The sequence below is a fragment of the Lichenostomus cassidix genome, chromosome 1 (genome assembly GCF_008360975.1).
Source record: "Lichenostomus cassidix isolate B80296 chromosome 1, HeHo_3.0, whole genome shotgun sequence".
NCBI lineage: Eukaryota > Metazoa > Chordata > Aves > Passeriformes > Meliphagidae > Lichenostomus > Lichenostomus cassidix.
In genome coordinates, this window is record NC_139479.1 from 75754553 (window position 1) to 75775159 (window position 20607).

Genomic DNA, 20607 nt, shown 5'->3' on the forward strand with positions numbered 1-20607 from the left:
ACTGAGTCTGCTGATTGGATAGTGAATTTATTGTAGTTTGTGGATTGAATTATGTTCATATAGTTAGGCAGAGGCCTGAAGATCATTGATCTTGAAAGGGTCATTATCTTCTATCATAACCATGTGGGTTAATTTAGTATTGTTTTCTAGACTAATGTAATTCCTTTTTTTACTAATGCCATTAGAAAGCCAGTTTCCACCATGCATGTTTTTTATAAATAATTAATATCTTGTTTAAGTTTTTTGCATAAAATTTAGTCTTCTGCAAAACATATCTCACCTTTTAAAAATATGCATAGACTTATTCTCCTCGGGTCTCTGGGACCAATTAGCGCATAAACACTGAGAGTCCGTTGATTTTTGAGAACGACAGACTGGATCATGTTGGAACATAATGTGAGAGAAGATGCCAAATCATGAGAAAAAGTCCTCTTAAAGTTTGAAATTTAGTAATAAATTTCAAAATATAGCTACAAAGATCGCTAAATCTTGATGCAATAGATGATAATCTGTTGAAAAGCCACTCTAATTATTTTAAATTTATGACAGATAAAGAAGAATGTTCCCTGGAAAGTAGGTTTTATAGTGCAAAATGAATTCTGACAGCCCATGTAGATCTTTGTAGTCTCCACACAGATCATGGATGCTGATTAGTAGATTTAATAAAATATTAATAATCACTTAAAGTGTAGTATAGTCCTTTAATGTGCTATAAATTAAAATATATAATCAAAGTAAACACTCATATTTTACAGTCTGATAAAATATTTCAGTCCAAACCACCTGGGTTCATACCAGAAATTTCCCACAATGCCTTGGAAACTTTCACATTCTGCTTCTTTCTAATTTAAAAATTGACTTGGGACCTACAGACTTTAAACAGTTTATTCCCATGTGGTGAGATGTCACTGAACCACAGAAATTATTATTTACTTTGTGACTAATTCAGTGATAATGCCCAGAGATTCTGGCTGAGGTAAGACTCCCATGTGCAGCACCACTTAAACAGTGATTATCTCTCCATCAGGAAAATAAATAGGCGTATTTCCTCTATATATTGAAGCCACCTATCATAGAAATGCTTCCATCTATTAAATGATGTAAGCCTCTAAAACATGGTGGCAGCATGCAGACAGTCTGGCAGGACTGGCTTTTGGCATGCGCAAACTCCTAAGATGCTTACGGACTACTTAGGGACAGCCACTTGAGGCAAGCTAAACTCCAGCCAGGGACTAACTGCTGACTAGCACAGCTGCTGCATCCCAGTGAAACCCCAGGCAGGATTACAAGGCAGCTTTTAATTTACTTGTGTGGTTAAATAATCTGTTCTAACTGGTGCAGAGCATATATAGGCAGAAAGCTGAGAGACAGGGTGTGTGTGCTGTCCTGGACACTCTGCTGTGAGCCTGTGTGTCCATGGCAAGTCATTCCTTGCTGGGCTGCTCTGGCACAGGTATGACTGCATCTGTGTGACCTGCTGGCAAGGGTAATAAGCTAGAAAAAAAGTAATCCAAACAACAAACCTTGGGTGAATTAAATGGGCTATTTTGCACCTGAATTGGATTCCTGGATCTTTTCACTGTAGAGCAAGAGGCCTGAGATGAGGGATGGAAATTTCAGCAATTTGTCTCTGAAACCACACCTATCTGCACACATAGCAAGTCTCTTGACTATAGTCCACAGACTACAAAACATTTAATATTTCTGGGCAATGGACTGTTTCTTTACTCATGTTCTCTGTAAGAAAACATGAGTGAAGAGTGAGAGCTGTTTAGGTATGTGGTCAACATCATTGTGTTAAAAATCTTGTGTAACATGGTCAATTAGTAAAACAAAGCTGCTTTGGAACAAAGATTGCTTTTTGTGAAGGGATGATCTTGCCATTTGTTTTTACTATTTAGTCAAGGTTATAATTGTTTCCCTTTTCTGCTTTATAACTAGCTCTCTAATTCCCATTATGAGCCTACCACAGCTAAATTAGACCATGATTTATACAAAAATTGAAATGATGTGACTTGTGGAACTCTCTCAGGAAGTTTAGAGTTTCTGTCATGAAGCTTCTCTTTCTTAATGTCCTGGGTATTTTCTTTCTTCACTACTTTCCTATCATTATTAAATTTCCTTCTGGGAATCTGTGGATCAGATGGTAGCATGAACTTAAGGGTTTAAATTCCCAAGATTATTAGATGAAGTTTCTTTTAAGGGCAAATTATGCTGAAAGTCATAATCTGAAGAGCCTTAAGCGAAGAAAAACCTTTAGGCCACTGATGACTTGTCATACTCTACCTGTGTGGTGCACAAACAGGCAGCCATTTATAACAACAACAGAGAAATGAGTCATAGTTAAAATCAAAATTCATGAACTCTTGTCTCAAATAGTAATTAGTTATGTAGGCACATATTTAAGACACAGAGAGGAGATCAGATATTTTGTATTGCTAGCTTTTTAGCTTTTATGACTTTAACTGGTAGAGCTCTTTAGCTTTTACTTTTCATTAGGGCCAAGGAAATGTATAGATATACACATATGGGGTACTTACAGTTCAGGAACTGAGGAAAAAAACCTGAAATACAATTTTATGGAAATACCAAAAGGCAAAATCATACAGGGCAGGACGCACCCCCTTAAGTATTAGTGTCTAGTGTTTAGGTACGTGAAGAGGTCTAAAACACCCACGTGTGCCTGATGGACACTGAAAAGTAATTACATAAGACTTGCCAAAGCAACTGGATGGCAGTGGGGGCTATTGTAGGGAACTGTGTATCTGCTTTCATACAAATAAATCCTATTTGAATTGAAAATTTGTAAGATGTGGTGGAACACTTCTTCAGATGTCAATCCAATGTGTGAAGAAGAGAATGTTTTTCTAAAAAGTATACTTCAGTGCACTGTCACCTAAATATAAATTTCTGGTTTGAATTAAGATTTATTTCCCTGAAAAGAGTCAGCAAGTGCCTAAACAGCTGTATATGAAATACTTTATTAAGGACAACTAAAAGAATGTATTGTCCTGAATACCATTCCTGAGAAGAAAGACAGTTCCAAGAAGTCATGTAGGATCTCGTAGATAACACTTTACTTGAATATAAAAGGATAAATTATTTGCTAGTCTGTGGGAAATGATATCCATTAAGCTAATTAAAACTTACAAATAGCCATTTTCTTTGGATATTTAACTGGGAGCACAGAGTAAAATCTTCAAACTGCTTAAAAAATTGCCCCTCTAGCTGGAATAATTCTAAAGATATTTATTTATTATGAGGAAATAAAGGATGTTTTTTCTCACCAAAAAGAGGAATGGTAGTAGATGGAGTTACTCCGCTATCTGTGTGGCTGATTGCACAAATGCAAGAAAGCTTGAGCCAAGTACAAGTTGAGCCTGGTGCAATCCAGGGATCAATAGACAAACTGAAAAATATGATTAAGGGTAATTTTCCATCCATTTTACATATATACTTTCCTTTGCCTTCACAGCGTATAGTTTTAAGTTCCAACAAATGTTACAAACCACAGTTAGATGGAACTGAAATCCTTTTGGAAAGCTACCACCATGATTATGAAGAAAGCATATAATATGCACCTATACTACATGTTCATACTCAAAAGAACAACACAACATGTATAAACCAAAGCACTTCATAAAATTGAATACAAATTTCTCCTGCAAACTCAATCCTTTTCTTGTTGCTGTTCTGAAACACCCTTCTTTCCTTCTTTGATTTTTTCCATAGTAATTAAGCTTAAAAGCTATTAAAATAGGACCTTACAATGGAAACACTGAGAGGTCTTTAAATGTAATAGCGCGAAGAGTAAAAATGTAATAAGAACCTGTCAAAACTGAAAATGAAGGAGTTTGAGAGACCAGAAGACTATGAAAACATGTCTATTTCTAAGTTTTTGAATGATGGTATTTTTAGATTTAAGTGCTCTATGTGCTTCCCCACTAATTGTACAGCAAAGTGGGACAGATGAAATATGTAGGCATACAGGACAACTACTTCTGTAATTCAAAGATTTCAGTAATAACTTGAAGGGAGTTAAAAAGCAATAGTGTCAGATTTCCCTGTGTCTTTGTACAATATTAGTATTTGGAATTTAATGTCATTGTAAAAGATCTCTTTCTTTTCTCTGACTACTTTTACAGCTGCTGAATGTAAGAGAAACATAACTGAAAGAAAGCCAAAAAAGAAAGCTTAGTTAAAGGCAAAATTTCAGCAGCCTCAATTCATTTCCTCATGTATTGTTACACTTGAACACTTTGTCCCCTCCAGCGGCTCTATTCCAAATTTAGTACCTATAGATGATGATTCTCACCTAATGAGCACTGTTTAGTGTTCTCCTGTTCTTCACAGGTCAGTATATGGCTTGCGATTCTGTATCCACATATCTATGAAGACAGAATGTCCTCATAAATAACTCTCCTTGTTTTTAATGTCTGGTAGCTTCCCAAGTATCCATGTCTCCCTATTTTTGGTATCCACCAATTTTCTTTGTAATATTAAAGGAATAATTGTCTGAGCAGTTACTGTTGAGATCTAGGACTTTGTTGTTCAAAGTACAGCCTCTACAGGCTTCTGTACGGCTGTGGGTCACTCCCAACCACCTCAGGAGAGGCATCAGACCTGGAGGACAATTTCACGTGTCATGGAAGAAACACTGATATTAATTCAATATATGGCCATACTTATTGTAGATCAGGGCCTCCCAGCTGTTAAAGGCACTGATCAATGGATGCATACACTCTGAAGGGAGGAAATAAACTTAGACTCTTCTCAGTGGTGCCCTGCGACAGGAGCAGAGACAATGGGCACAAACTGAAACATATGCAGTTCCATGTAAACATCAATTCCATTTGAACATTAACAGATTTTTGTTTGTTTGTTTAGGATTTATTTTGTTTTGTTTTACTGTAGGGTTGGTTAACTGTAATAGGAACAAATTTCCCAGATAGGCTGCAGTGTTTCCCTCCTTAGAGTTACTCAAAACCTGACTAGACATGACCTTGAGCAGCCTGTTCTACCTGACAGTGCTCTGATCCTGGGAATGGACCAGGTGCTGTCCAGAGCTCCGTGCCCCTCACTGCTGGTCTGTGATTCTTTGGTATCATTCAGACAAAAAAAAAAAGAATAAGTTTTTACCCACTTGCAATAAATAAAATTCCTGCTGTGATTGCATATGGCAGGAATAGGGATGTTGAAATTTGTGTCTGGGCCAAATCAGCCCAATAAATTCAAAATATTTAAAATTCCCTCTGCTGCTTAACCTACCAAAAGTTTTCTCACGCCATATCCAGAACTCCTTCAAACAGAAGTGGAACACAGGAAACTAATTGCCTCATAGGAAAAGTGACTGATTTGAAGTGGCAGGTGGAGTTTTGTTACCATGTATTTTCCCCACAGAAATGCTGAGTGTACTTAGGTCTTCAGCAAAAGTTAATCTGGGACCTGGGTGGATCAATATGAGCAATTACATGGTGGCCACAGAGAGATTGGCACTGTTCTGCTCTTGGTGATCTGTGGTGAATCTGACCTTCAGAGGCTGTGAATGTTTTTCTGCACAGCTTGTTCTGTGAGGTGAAGGAGAAATCTTAGACTGTGCCTCTGTGCCATGTGGAAAGTAGGAAGTCAATAAACACAGAACTACATTATCTACGAATACATAGGTATTAGGACATCACTGTATTTAGATTTTTTTTTAGATGAACTATTAATCTGCACAGCAATTAAGGTATTATATAAACAAAGATTAAAAGAGCATTGTAATTTGAGAAGCTTCAAAACGAAAAGAACAAAAGCAAAATAAAGCAGCATAAAATTAGGAGTATAAAAGCCCTGCTCCCTCTGCTACCCATTTGTTGGTTAAACTGTGCTTTCTTCCTCAGTTACATATTTTTTGGTTAAACTTTTAAAACTATTATTATTATATATTAATATTATTACTACTATTACTTGGTTTTAATAAAGAAGAAAAATAGGGACTAAAGAGAACATTTTCACTGCTAGAGTGCTTTCAAATTATTTTCTTTTAACTATAATTAATGTCTATATAATGGAAATAATGAGCTAGAGCAAAAAATTAATATAATTTTAATATATATATAAATTAATATAATTTTAATATAATATAAAATAATGAGGAGAATATTTTAGTAGGAGAAAACACAAAAACAGATGAACAAGGGCTTATAAGTATTTTCAATATCTCTGACTCCTCAGGTGTATCAGTTTAAACATCAACTGTAGTCACCCTGCAAGGTAATCTAGACAAGAAAGGTAGGTGACTTTAAGAAAGTGAGGAAAAAGAGATTACAGCTCATGGAGTAATGGCTCACACAAAATTGTGCAGTTGTAAATCATTATAAAATACCTGATGCCTGAACATAGGAACTGAAAAAAAATTTTAAAATATTTGCCTGGAATTTAATAATTGACTTTGTTAGTAGAACTCATGATTTGTATTGATGCAAGTGACACCATGCAAATGATTCCAGTCTATTCTAGTGTGCATTATAACTTTTATTGTCTGCAAAACATCACTTCTGTTGCTTTCTTTTAGTTTGATAGATAAGTTAAAAAACATATAATTTCTGAATGGGCTGGGTCTTGGTCTTGGTTAGAAGCTGAAGCAAAAGTAATAAATGATTGTTTGATTACACATTAGGAAGTATCTGATTGAAATATTTCAGAAATAGCACAAAAATATTTGCTGATCATTGAACTCTTGCCCAAGGGCCTAATTCCTCCTCCTATTTAGGTCCCAAAGCAAAGTTCTAACCAAACTGTTTACTACAAATCAAACCATGTTGTATCACGGTCCGGGAGGGTGGCACAGGCCGGCTCCCCCCGGTCCGGGTCCCTGGTTCTCGTAAATCCAACCGGATCCGGGGCGAGCGGCCCCTGAGGTTCTGCAGCATGGTGGCAGTCTTCTAACCGCGTCAATTCAAGCAGGAAATTAGTGAGACTAGGAAAGAACTGGACTCCATCTCTGTTCTGCTAGAGGTTTATTTGGGGTAACGGGGGAAAGGGGTGCAGGGAAGGAGAAGGGGGAAGGGAGACAAGGCAGGTAGGGGATGCTAGCAGCCCAGAGATGGAAGACCACGAGGTGATCCAGGCTCTGCCTTATAAAGGGAAAGGAAGGGGAGGGACTGTCTCCCCTAGAGCCAGTCCCAGGGAGTCTGAAGGGAAGACAGGCATAGGGAACCCACCAATAGACTTTGAGGTACAGCAGAGCATATTTCAAAATGAACCAATGGTATACAAAGCAGAGGCACAAAGGAGCACATGGAATCCTAAAACCCCACGTTGCTACAAAACCAAGAACTCTTTTTCTCAGACTTGGATTCCAATATAATCCACTTTTCTATAAAACCAAAACTACCTATGAGCTAAAAGATTCCAAAGTTCTTTGGAAATTCTTATGGATGAAAATACTGTTCAAGTCAATAACCAGAGTATACATTATCACAGCCTGCCATGAATGAGACACAATCATCTATCATCCTATGAGACAACAAAACATAGAGACAAGTGATTTGTAAAGAAAATTAAGAATTTTAATTTTTGTGAGGTGACTAATGAAAATTTGCAGTTTAAATATGTTTCTCTACCTACACCACTGACATTGGTGTTGTGCTCAGCTGTATTTTAATTCCAAAACAGAAGTATAAAAGTTCCCTTATTTTAAGTTTTAGGTGAAAATGCTGATGAAATTATCTTTGATTGACTGTATTAATGACTCACTGAGATAACGATATATGAAAGAAAATTGAATTCCTTTCAAATGTTGATCATTAGATGTCTTGTATCACTAAGCTTCACAAACTACACCTTGAATTTTGGCAGTTTTAATCTTCTGCATAGGAGATCTCCAATACCATATAGTTCATTTTGTTTCTTTTGCATCAGTTCTTGATCTTTGTCTCTGGTTAACAGAATGAATTGTAAACACTTAGGAACCTTTATTAAATAACTATATGTCTCTAGGAGTAATTGAATCAGATTTAATATATTTTGAGATTGTAAAACTTGGAACAATGTTCTTTGTTATCAAATAGATGTGAATATCCTAGTTTTTTTTGGATCTATCTCATAGACTTGCCACTCATTCAGAACTCAGAATAAAAAACCTGTTTCAATATGTAGATGCTTTCCAAGAGGAATCAAATTACCTGGCTGCTCAAAATGATTTCTGGGGATCAAGTCTATCATAATTAGACGGTGAACATGAAGACCTTGAGTTAGATAATTTGTTCAAAGGTCAAATCCGACCAAGAAATGAAGCTAGTGAAGGCTTTCCACGGTTATGTGGCTTTCCAATGTGCATGACTTTCCAATGAATCTGAAACATTTGGGGCTTTCAGAATGCATTAAAGTCCAGGAGCTTGGATCACAGTCTGACTGCAGTGGGATCTGTATCCAGCCATGAGTCCCACAGGAACAATCAGTATTCTCTTCTGTTGCATACAGAAATATTGCTTGAGGTATTTCTGTCAACCAGTTTTTGGTTGTAAAAAAAGCACTTAAGGGGACAACACAGTTTGGAAGACGTGGAATAGATAATAGCATACCCACTAGTCAAGAGAAATTTCTTCTTTGTTGTAGAGGGAAAGGGCTCTTTTTTATTGATGTTGCTAAAATTCCTTTTCTAGGCTTGCAAAACTAAGAGGCAATGTGCATTTGATACAAGCATTTTGGAACAGAAAAATACTGTGGCAAAAAAGAAGGAAATATATTCTGCTGTTCCATCCCTGCCCTTCCAACTTATTTAACTATGTTTTTTTTCTTCTTTTTTCTTTTCTTTTCTTTTCTTTTCTTTTCTTTTCTTTTCTTTTCTTTTCTTTTCTTTTCTTTTCTTTTCTTTTCTTTTCTATTATTTTTTAAATTTCTAAGGGCTTAATAGTCTGTGCAAACTCATCACAATATATTTCCTTTTTTTTTTTTTTCTGGGATTTTTATCAGCAGACTATGAAGAAAGCCTATTTTTTAAAGTATATTGATTATGCTTACAATGTTATCTTACTCCTTTTTAAAATGTTTAACAGAGTTCCTTCAAATGATTCCTTCTCAGAGTGCCCAAAACATTGAGACACACATAATATCTTCATTGATTCACATTTTGTTTCACAAATCACCGTAGGCTTCCTTACCTTCTCTTCAATCTGACTGTTACTGTTGTTTAGATCATACTCTATACAGGCAGAACTGAATTCCCTTGAAACTGATATCCTTTCACCCCTGCCCCTCTATAAATGCAGAGAAACTACTCTGATGACACAAAATAATCCCTGAACAACTGACTAAAAAATTGAGTTGAATGCAACCCTTTTCTTTCAAATATCTGAACTGTTGAAATATATTAATTTTCCATGTTTCATTATTTCCAGTTCCAGCCTCTGTCAAAACAAGCAAGTACCAAAAGCTACAAATACCAGAAGTGTAACTCCAGATCTATTTTCATAAGATTTCAACTTAAGTGTTAGGTTATGTTTGGACAGACATGAAGTAATTACCAAAATGTTTTACTGGACTTGGATTAAAATGTGATTTACACGTGTTGATCAGAGAAACCATAGTGATTTTGGTGAAGATGAGAGGAAAAGGTCATGTAGTGAAAAGTATTAACTGTGTAGGTAGAGCATAGAGGCATCAGTGTCACAATATTTGATATTTTCAGTTTCTTTGTAATATCAATCTGTCATATTGTCAATATACACTATGCAACTCACTCTTGTTAGTAAAATGTTGTATATAATTCTGTTTTGCTCTCTCCCGCTCAAAAGAAAAATTCAATATGGTACAAGAAGTTACCCATTTTTCCTTTTCAGAACAAAACAAATATCATGAGATGAAAATACAGCACACCTGAACAAAATGGCTTTTGCAGCTAATGAGGACAAATGCACTCTACTGCTTCCATCAGTGTTGCAAAAATTGAACAAAAGTGGGACTTGCTTTTATCTTTCTGATTAATACCACACAAGTCATTTTCAATGGTTCATTCACACACATTACCAGAAAGAGGAAAAGATTGCTCTTTGTACTTAAAGACCATGTGCAGAGTGGCAAAGCTATTCTAGTGTACAGATAAGCAATCTTGTAAAGTGCAATTACGTCTGGCATTTAACCTGTAGAGCTTGAACTACTTTTACCATACAAATCTGGATGGAACTTATTTAATCAAACACATTCTGTTAAACAGATGTGCTGCTGAGTACAAAAATTACTGGTATAATTAAATCCTATAATGGAATTGTATTTTCCTTCTCTGAATCATTTTAAATCTATTCTTACATAGACTTCCATTGTGATAAAGCTGTAAATCTGCCTTATTAAAATTATTTCAAATGAATAAGCACATTTGATATTTCATGTGGTGCTGACTACTTCAGCCTCTATGCTTTCGATACTCTCATACACTAAGTATAAGTAGTCTCTCCACAGAATAAATGAAAGATTTTTGAAATTAATAACAGAAAATACGGAAAAAAACCCCACAAAATAATAACATCTTTTCATCTCTCTCGGCATCTCTGACCTATGTTAAGATTTTTCATTTCAATATTGTGTAAAGAATAAAGTCACTACTCTCAAACAAATCAGCTTGATGAAATAATTATGCTCAACTCAGGCTAACGTATGCATAGTCTTGTCATTTGCTGCATTTTCATATCATATCACAGAATCCAATATGCAAACACAATATTTAGTTTACCGAACAGACTTCTGACCTCTTATTCTCCCTTAACACTTTGTCTCCTTTCTTCCAAGTGATAGTTGGCTTTGGAGAGGCTTGTGGCTTGCACTCAATGACAACTTCTTGGCCCTTGGTAACAATTATTGTTTTCTTCATTTGATTTACTGGGAAAGTGGGAGGTGAAGCTGTTAAAAAGAAATATGTTAACTCTACAGAGAACAATCAGAGACTCCTGTTTCATTACATTCTAATAAAAGATTAGAAAAATAGATTTGGTTTTGAGAATAGAATCTCCATTTTTCTCTTTGAAATCATTATGTGAGAGTTGGAATATTACAAAATATTTTAAATCAGCAGTCAGGATTATATGGCAGGTTTATAACTTAATCCAGTTATGGATTAATGAGAAGTCTTTCACATCAGAAGATTAGAGTAAGATTGTTGTGAAATCAAACAGCTTTAGAAATTAAATAATAAAAAATGTTTTAGCTAGATTTTCCCATTTTTTTATTTTATCAAAAACTTGTTAGAAGTAAATAGTTCAAAATGAAACGAAGTTTTAATTCCACATTTATTTAAAATGCACTCTCCAGAGTTAATTCTTACAAAAAGTTTCAGTGTTAGAGAAATTTTAGGGCTTTCACTTTTTACATTTGTCTGAATACTCTGAATTTTAATATGAGATCTTAAAAGAAGATATTAACTATGTCTTGTCCTCAGTTTTTCACTTTTCAAGAAGTCCCATTGTTTACAAACAGGTAAGCTAATAAACGTATCACAAAATAACACTAATTATTGTAATTTCACACCAAGAAAGTAGAGTTGTTCTAAAGTAATCTCATTTGATTCTCTTTTTCTTGAACTACTTCTGCAAAACCAAAGACCCTTATCTCAGCTGCACTCAAGGAAATATTACACTTCATTGCCTCAAATGTGCAGGAATTTCCTACCATTATTTTGGTTAATTCTCACACCAGAGATATATATATATATGGACAATTTACTCTGTTCTTTTCCCTTTAGTAAGGCAGAAAATTAAACACAACTGCTTCTTTAATACAATATTATGGTTAAAATTTAGCAGGGGTACAATCTTACAAGTGAGAAAATGAAAATCTAATTTTACTGCTGCAATATACACTGTCTATATCTGATATTAAAGAACATCAAAGAAAGTGTGTAACTACCTGACACAATAGGGTATACCTATTACATAACAGATACAAAAAACAGAGCAAAAGAATGCTGTAGCCAATAGGTATCTCTTTGCTGACTGAATCACAAATGACCAAAAAAAAGTGATGGAGATAGAACAATCACTGACCTTGGTTTCTAACTTTATGGCTATAAAGAAATATTTTTAAAGCTTATCAGTGAAATTCTAATGTTTCCCAGCTGGGAAATAGCTGAAATGTACTGGAAAGGTTATTTGCCAAAAGAGCCCAATGTTATATGAAATATAGTATATTATTTCCATAATTACAGCTTTCTTACTCCTTTGCCTAGGAGTTTACAGGAAGGATTCTCAGGTGCAGGTCTAATCTCTGATATGACCATTTACATGACTTTGGTGGACACTTGTCTTTCAGCAACATCAGACTCTGATAAAGATGATACAATTCTTATAAGTCTGTCAAAGTCCTCTGGAAGGCCTCTTATTCCTATTGACCCATTGCATGTTACTACAGTTTCCTTTATGGAAAATTAGAGTATTGAAAAGTTCAAGTTTTTCTTCATTAACTGCCTACTGCAGCTTTTGAACTATGTAATGTATTTGTTTTTCTGTGGATGATATTCACCCAATTATGTAATTTCTATTATTTCATCAGTTTTGGTGATCCTCTAAGAAGTTTTTTGAAACTAAGATCATGAAAAATTATCTTTGAATAATGACCAAATTAGAAATACTAATTTAATTTTAACATATTAAAATACATTTACTTTTTCTAAGTTTCATTTCCTGCACATATGTTTGAGGGAGTAAAAATTATTTTTCCATTTATACTGAACTGAAATAGCCTTATGTGAGAAATAGTCACAAAATGTAACTAAATCAGTTATTTATGAATTAAAATTTTTGGTAACAGAAGGTCCTATCCTCTCTGGGGCAATAAAGGACTCACCCACACATAAACAACAAGAACAAAAATAAACCACTTTTATCTGCTCTGCTGTATGGACTGGCAGAAACTGTTCCTTATCACAACAGCCTAAGAAAAAAAATTAATTCTCAAAAGGGGAAAAAGGAAAAGCCTGTTATTTTCCCAACACTCACCTAAAATCTTCAGCTCAGCACTGGCATAAATGGTACCATACTTATTTTCTGCTAAGCACTGATACATTCCAGCATCTGAGAGATTCACACTGCGGATCATCAGAACACCATTAACCATCTCAATCCTGCTCTGTGATAGAATTAAAAAAAAAAAAAAATTAAAAAGCATTCTATAAAAGCAAAAAGGCAGTGGAAAATTACTGTGCTATTAGATTAAGGCAAAGAGACAGAAAGGGACCTAAAATAAAACTGAGCAACAAATTTCCTTGGGCTTACTTTTTGCTTGTTATATAAGGAATCACAAAAATAAAATATCCAAAAATATTTGACAGTAAATATTTTTCAGTGCAAATTCACTATATTCAAAGCTTGCTTTTGTCTGTTTGCTTGTTTGTTTGCTATTACCCTTACATGCTTTTTAAAAGCAGCTCATCTTGGGAACCTAATGAAGCAAGAAGTCGTTTGTGGGTGTAATATACCTGATGATCTTCAAACGTTTAACAAATATTTGGTCTCAGTCATGGTGCTTTTTTCATAAATGTAGATATGAAAGATTGCTTGCATAACTAAGAATTAAAGAGTCCAATTGCCTTCATCATTAGCACAAATTTCTTATTTGAAAAGCCCACTAGTAGAAAATAATTACAACTGGAAGAGAAGGGGCATCAATAGCTGTTTATGGAAATTAGTATTTCATGGAGCTATATTATGAATAATTTGAATTGCTATGAAACAACTCTAAGTTTCATTATAGCAGTTGTTGTAAGTTAAAATTGATAAGGAATAAATTGTTTGGGAATGAAAAGGGAACTGTGACGAAAAATTCACTTTGTTGTAAGCTCCCACCCAGCTCAAAGTGAAATTTAATTTGAAATTTCAGAGCCTGGAGAAACTAATGGTTTGGAAAATCAGAGAACCAAAAAGTAGGGATATTTAAATTGCTTCAATTTCAGGACTAATAGCTCCATCTAAAAAGGCAGAAATGGATAGAGTAACCTTATTTTCAATGCCTCACAGATTCAAAAGTAAACTGTTTTTATGTTTCCTTTCTTGCTGTTTGCATAATTGGTTGATGTTCACAGATAGAAGTGACATTTGCTGAAAAGACATGACATCTTTTATATTCATAAATCCACTCTGCGAATTCATTTGCAAATATAGATATATTCTCCCAGAACTGAACAGCTTTATTTTAATCTGGAAAAATAGATTAAATAAATGTAAAAAAATTAACTTTATTCTAAATAATTTGAGACTACAAAAATGGAAAGGTTTCAGGCAAAAACCCACATGATATGGGATGATGCTTTAATGATTCAATGAGAGTAACGGAATAAAGTGAAATAAAAGACAGATCGTGCACCAGCGGTCTTTTAAAAGAAAAAGAGATTTTTTTTTGCCTAATTCTAAAATGTATCAGGTGACTCTAGCTAAACACTTGACATTATTGGAGTCTTACATGGACCATTTTAATGGTCTTCATGGTGACTTGCAGAGAATAAACTGAGTTGAAAATGAGATGCGCATTGTACTTTTGACATTAACCAACCAGGAAATTCTGAAGCACTTTTCAGCAGTTTCTTTAAGTGACTTTATCTGAGTGAGAGGGGAAGCATCCAGCATGGGGGTGACTCCTTGTCTAGAGTACCTGTGGCCACAGAGGAGCTCCATTTTTCAGCCAGCGATATGTGGGCCTTGGCTTTCCAGTGGCTTTGCATTCCCATCGGAGCTGATCTCCACTGTCCAGCTGTGTATCATTGAGCTTCTCCACCCAGTGTGGGTAGGCTGCAAGAAAAGATTGTCATTGTTAGAGCCAAAATGTATAAACTGGTGAGTCTCTAGCTCATGTGCAAAGATCTAAGCAATTAAAAATTTAAATTAATGGACTTTACCAGACTTCCTCTTGGAGCAAAACACATTAAAAAAAGGTTAAAAAAAAAGACCAAAATCAAAACAGACAGTAATAAATTAACCAAACTCCAAAATTTTAAAGGAAATGCTGTAATGGCACTAGCATGAGCAGTAGCATGACTAAGAATAGAAACCTGCCTGATTTAATAAATTCCAATGGATTAAATTGAAGCATTATGTATTAATGGATTAATTATTCTTGAATTTAAGACAAATGTTTGGTAGTCACAATAAAATATTTAGTAATTTACAAGACCTAAGCTATTTAAATTGTAGGAAGAAGGTTAATTGCCATAGACTCTGTTTCATGTAGTTTTCTCAGTTTACATTATTTATTTACCTAGGAATGACTCAGAGTTTGGTAAGGCTTTTGCTCACATTTTTATTAAAGTTTCCTTGAGTTTGTTTCAAGAGTTTATTTGTTTCTTTGAGATGTTTCAAGGGAGAAAATGCTTTTAACATTTTTAAGTACAGGGCCCATGAGAGTTCCAGCATTCATCTGGAAGATAAATTCCACAGTAAGTCAATCTTAAAAGAGTCTTTTTTCAGAGGCAGACAGCTGATAGTTGTATATGTGATCATTAGTACCTAAATTTCATGAAAAAATCCATTAAAAAGCAAGGAATATTTCTTGCAGAGAAGTAGATCTTTAATGTGGCAGTCAATCAGACAGCTATTTGTAGGATCTTACAATTTGGAAAACATTATATGACTCAGTGAGAAATGGAACATTGATATGCAGAAATAAAAATATATGCTTAAAAGACAGCTTTTGGGTTTTTATACCGTACCCATATAATTTTTATTGCACAGAGGATGATAGATGAAATTAATTAACTTAATGATATTAAATGTTTGTTTAATTAACTTAATGATATTAACCTAATGATATTAAATATGTTTGCTTGTTTTTGTTGTTCTTGTTTGTTGTTTTTCCAAATCTTAAAGAATAAGTAGTTAAAAGGCTTTCATTGCTAAAGGGATATAAAATTCTGCTTGGTATGAATAGAAGTCCAGATCTGTCATAACATAGTCTTTGCTTCAAATGACAGATAATTGATAATGTCCTTAAACATGGGGAATTGAGTTTAAAAATAAATCTTTGAATCTAGCTGGCATTTGACAGGTCACCAATCAAAGACGTGAGAAGATATGAAAAGGCATGACAGATGACTAACTGCTCCTAGCTTACATCTTGTGCATGGATGATAAAGAAAGTGAAAGAGGTGTCTATCATTCCTAAGCAGGGAATATTCTGCTTCAGAGTCCCAGACCAGACATTTGTCAGAAGCTGGAAACATATTAGGAGAAGAATCACTCATTTCCTTTTTGGTAGAGGGAAACAGAGCAATTGACCAACCCCCACTCCCAAACCCAAGACAAAAAACTTCTGCTTCCTTATTCTTCTTATTACAGTCAAGGCAATGCATGAAATTCTTTACATGTGCTCAGCTGTGCTGAATATTTTCTTCCTGGAGTTATAACAAAGGGTCACACAAATATCCTCAGAAAGAAACCGGTTTTGGGAGCTCCTGCTTATTTGTTGTCCATTGTCCTAAAAGTATAATTCAATTACATTGTATAGTTGCTGCTCTCTTTTTCAGTGCTTCAATATGCACAAAGGAAACATGCTGGGAAGCAATTGTTTCCTTTGAAAATGACTACATTAACATGATTCTGGGAGATGAGACAGTTAAATGTGTAACTAAAAAGTCATAAAAGACAGCCAGCGGTACCATAAAATCATGCAGTTTCAAAGAGGCACTAAATTGTTCCCATTTATGTTTACTTATTTTCATTATTTTGCTTTTCTGTAAATTCTACTATTTGACCCAAAGCATATACAGTCTCACTTTTCTATGTTGAATTTGAGCTCATCATGAACCAGAGAGTCCAGAAAAGAGTATGCACATTTTTACACCGAAACAAAACTGCCCCAAGCCCTGCTGCAGACGTGTCCTCTTCAGAACTGCTGCTCCCTACCCTTTGTGGCTGTCTTGCTAGCACAGTCATGGCGCAGGTTTTCTTCTGAAACTACAAACTTGCAAACCACAGTAGTATGACCGACTGGTAAGAACAACCTTTTTCCGTTAGCTGAGGTAAATTTCTACCCTCAATTTTCTTTTGGTAGCCTAAATGGCCTTTGGAGCCATATTTTTCAAGCTGTTGAACTTGCCATCAGTGAAGGCAATGACTCAGATTCCCACCCCTTTGAGAATAAAGTAGCAAAGCAATAGGTAGATGGAGCTGGATTAGTGCTAAAAGCATGATTCAGAGAAATACTGTCATCACTTTTTGGCTTCCATTTCTCTCTCTATGTCCTCCTTATTTTATTACAGAGAATTCCCTCTCTGCTCTTCAGCAAGGGTCACTCTCCATAAAACCATAACACTTGTTCTAAAATCCTATCAATGGTTTTAGAATGGAAGCATTTAACTGAACATACAACCTCTGACTCAATGCACCCTTTTGGGGTATTTTTTTAACAAAAATGTGTTATCATAATCCTGATATATGTGTATGCAAAGAAAACTGAATTCCATAATCACACTTAATTTTAATTAGCAAATATAATCTCCAAGAGCATTTAAACAGTTTCCAAGAGTAACAACTCTTTATTTTCTTCTTATAAATGCAATATTCCTCTTCGGAAGAAACAGGTGTCTGCCTGTTTTTTATCTGTCCAGTGAAGAATTTTGGGGTGACTGTAAGAAGAGAAAGATGCATTTCATTGTTCAGTAATCTTTATGGGTATTGTGCCAGAGCTTCATACAGTGTTTCTGAGATTTTAAAATCACTGTCCAATCCTTGATTTATTTTATGCTGCATTTCTGCACCTGTTTATTCAAGTATGTAAAAATGTTTTCCAAAGTTAAACTGGCAATAAATCTGCAAGTTTACAGGACAGTTTTACATCCTCTATGCAAAATGAAATTAGGGTTCAGAAAATTCAGACTATTTCTCAAATTTTTAAGGAACTTTTTGTCTGATAGAAAATAAGAACAAAATTTTAAATAGACGAATGACTTTAAATAATGTACTAAAATGTGGATGAGTACAGAGTTTGGGGTGAAAAAAATTATTTTCCTGTATATGAAATTAGTTGGAAAGAGTGAAGTAGGAGAAGCATATTGAGAAAGATAAGTGAGAAAGTCAAGATAGAAAATTCAAAATGAATGTACAATTTTGACCACAAAATCTTTTCTCTTGCCAGTTTTACTGTGTGGCACTAACCAGTAGTGTCAGGAGTGGATTTTTCACCCATACAGTTTTTATAAGGAAGTAATTAAAACAGTTTTTAAAATCAGTGTGGTTAGTTACAATACATTACAGAATATTCCTGCCCTCAGCTGCTTGTTCCACTCTTGTGTTATGGCAAGCCTTCCCTCCAGCTGTGAGGTGGTCACTGCCGTGAGCAGGATGAGGAAACTGATACGGCCAAAGGAAAAATGGCCAAAAACGTGGTTTTGTAATCTCTTCACATCACCACCCCCTGCTGATCCTGGCACTAATGAGTAGGTAACATGGAACAAAACACCAAAAAGTTAAGAGTGAGAGAGGAGCAGGAATTGCACAAACCAGCGCTCACCATTGGGAAAATGCTACTTGCCAGGATTTGTGGAGAAACAAAAAGGTCAATGGCGAATTTATCCACTCACTTCTAATTTTCTGCTCTCTTCTATTAATCAGTTTGAGCTTGAATAAAATTTCATGGAAACTTACAGGATGAGCGGATCACTTGGGGGAAAATCACACCTCTCAAAATAGGTTGCAATGCATAAGAGCATGTCTGGCATTTCAAAAATTAAGTTTTTAATGCCTACAGCTGAATTTCCACTAAGTGCTGAGACCACAATAATCTAAGTTGTCAGCATCTGAAACAGTTTTCTGAACAACATCTGAATTGTCAGCTGCATCAGGTAGTCATGGTGTATCTGGATTGCAGCAGCAGGTAAGAAATGGAAAATCACTCTTTTGTGATTAAATGTGACTAGACAGGCAGACTGGGTGTCCTGGGCTTTCTCCAAAATACTCCATAGTGACCCAAATCAGATGCAACTGACAGAATGAAGAAGATTCAAACAGACAGCGAGTGAGTTCCTACAGAGATATGCAAATTGTGAGACCGCAGTATGTCACAGCTGGTCCTACAGACTGCTCTGAAAATTTACAAGAAACCCCTGGTAAGGAATGATGGCCTACATCTGAATTTCTGAGCCAAAGTAATCGTTGTCACCTGGAGGAACAAGATGTAAGTGTAAAGACAGTAAGCTTACAGGTAAATAATTCATGTTGACTGTTTTTATGGACAAAAGGGACAGCAGAAAAGGCCATTTCAGATAATGCCTCCAAATCCTGCAACATCAGCTGTCAGCAAAGGAAGCTGAGAATTTTGTGAAGTAACATTTGGCTAAACTTTGTGCTGGTAAAAACCTTCTCACACAAACCCTCTTACGTCTCTGAAAAGAGTTGCCAAGGTTTGTAGGACAGTGAGACACTAATGCTGTCTTGAGGAGCACTGCAGGCTGTGAGGGACTCCATGGGGAGTATTCCCATTCGAGGCCAAGGAAAAGCACTTGTAAGGAGATCATAAAGTCTGTGCTCCTTGTCCTGCTGTACTGGAGGTCACTGCTGGTGTTGTCCATCTGAAAACCCTCTGTAACCTGTTCTGACCTTACTGCCTGCTAATGCAGATGGGTGAAACTTAATAATATACTAGGCTCACATATCTGTTAATCAGAGGAATGAGACAATATGAAGTGGACCCTCTTCCTAAAATTTTAAAGACGTTGTCCCAGTCTTATTGCAAAAAACACCAATGAGCTAAAATTGTGCTTTATCCTATAAAGCCAGTGACTCTAAAAAATATATTTTAGACAACAGTGAAGAATGAAAAAATCATATTTCTATCTAAACAGAATAGAACAAAACTAACACTGAAAATGTTTTCTATGGATTTAAACACCACCTTTACTTCCACTCAAAGAAAAAGGCTAATGAGAGAGGAAGAGTTGTGGAGAATACTACGTGATGTTTGATGTGATTTTATGCCACAGATCTGCATGGTGCTCTTGAAAAAAACTATTTCATTTTACAATATCTTAGGTTCCCTCTGGAGAAGCACCTGTTATATTCTTTTAACTCAAAAAGAGGGAAGCAGAGATAATTGTAAAATCTTTATAAGCTGCTTTGGCATCTAGTAGTTTCACAGCTCTAGAAAACTGCTAATACATATATGAGCTGGGATACACACTGTAACTCAAATTAAATTTTTTAAATTTCTGACATTTTAAGAAATGTTGTAGAAAAAGACCAGCTAAATTCCCCTGGCCCTCAGGTCACTTTCAGGAGCTGCTCTACTTTCACGGACGCAATTTATAGTAAGAATTTGTAATACCAGAGAAATGTCAGCAGGGTGTAGGCATCGTATGAGGCATTGAGTCGGTCCTGGGCTTTGACTGCTTCTTTCAGCAAAAATCTTATAAAACCTTTGCTGCAAGTGCAAGATGGCAAGTTTGAAATTAAGTGTGTGAACTGTCATCCTAAACATTCCATAATTTTTTTCCAGCATATTCAAAAATATTGAAGACAAAAGCATGCCCTGAGCTCTAGACGGATGAGAAAGAAAAGCAAAGAAAGAGGCATGATCCAGAGATATTCTGATATCCACTAAAATCAACTGAGCTAAAATAAAGACATTGAAAAGCTAGAGAAGACAGAAAAATTG

The 20607-nt window shown here is 35.3% G+C and overlaps 1 protein-coding gene across 5 annotated transcripts in view; it reads right to left on the minus strand.

Moving 5' to 3' along the window:
* The window catches only part of CNTN5 (contactin 5), a 602217-nt gene that overhangs the window by 108552 nt on the left and 473058 nt on the right, over nt 1–20607 (minus strand). For all 5 annotated transcript variants that reach the window (XM_085064530.1, XM_085064543.1, XM_085064523.1 and 2 more), the window contains 3 exons: nt 14617–14753; nt 12969–13098; nt 10728–10878 (listed from right to left, as the gene is read on the minus strand). In XM_085064530.1, the coding sequence (XP_084920656.1) occupies nt 10728–10878; nt 12969–13098; nt 14617–14753 (418 nt within the window). The remainder of the gene's footprint in view (nt 1–10727; nt 10879–12968; nt 13099–14616; nt 14754–20607) is intronic.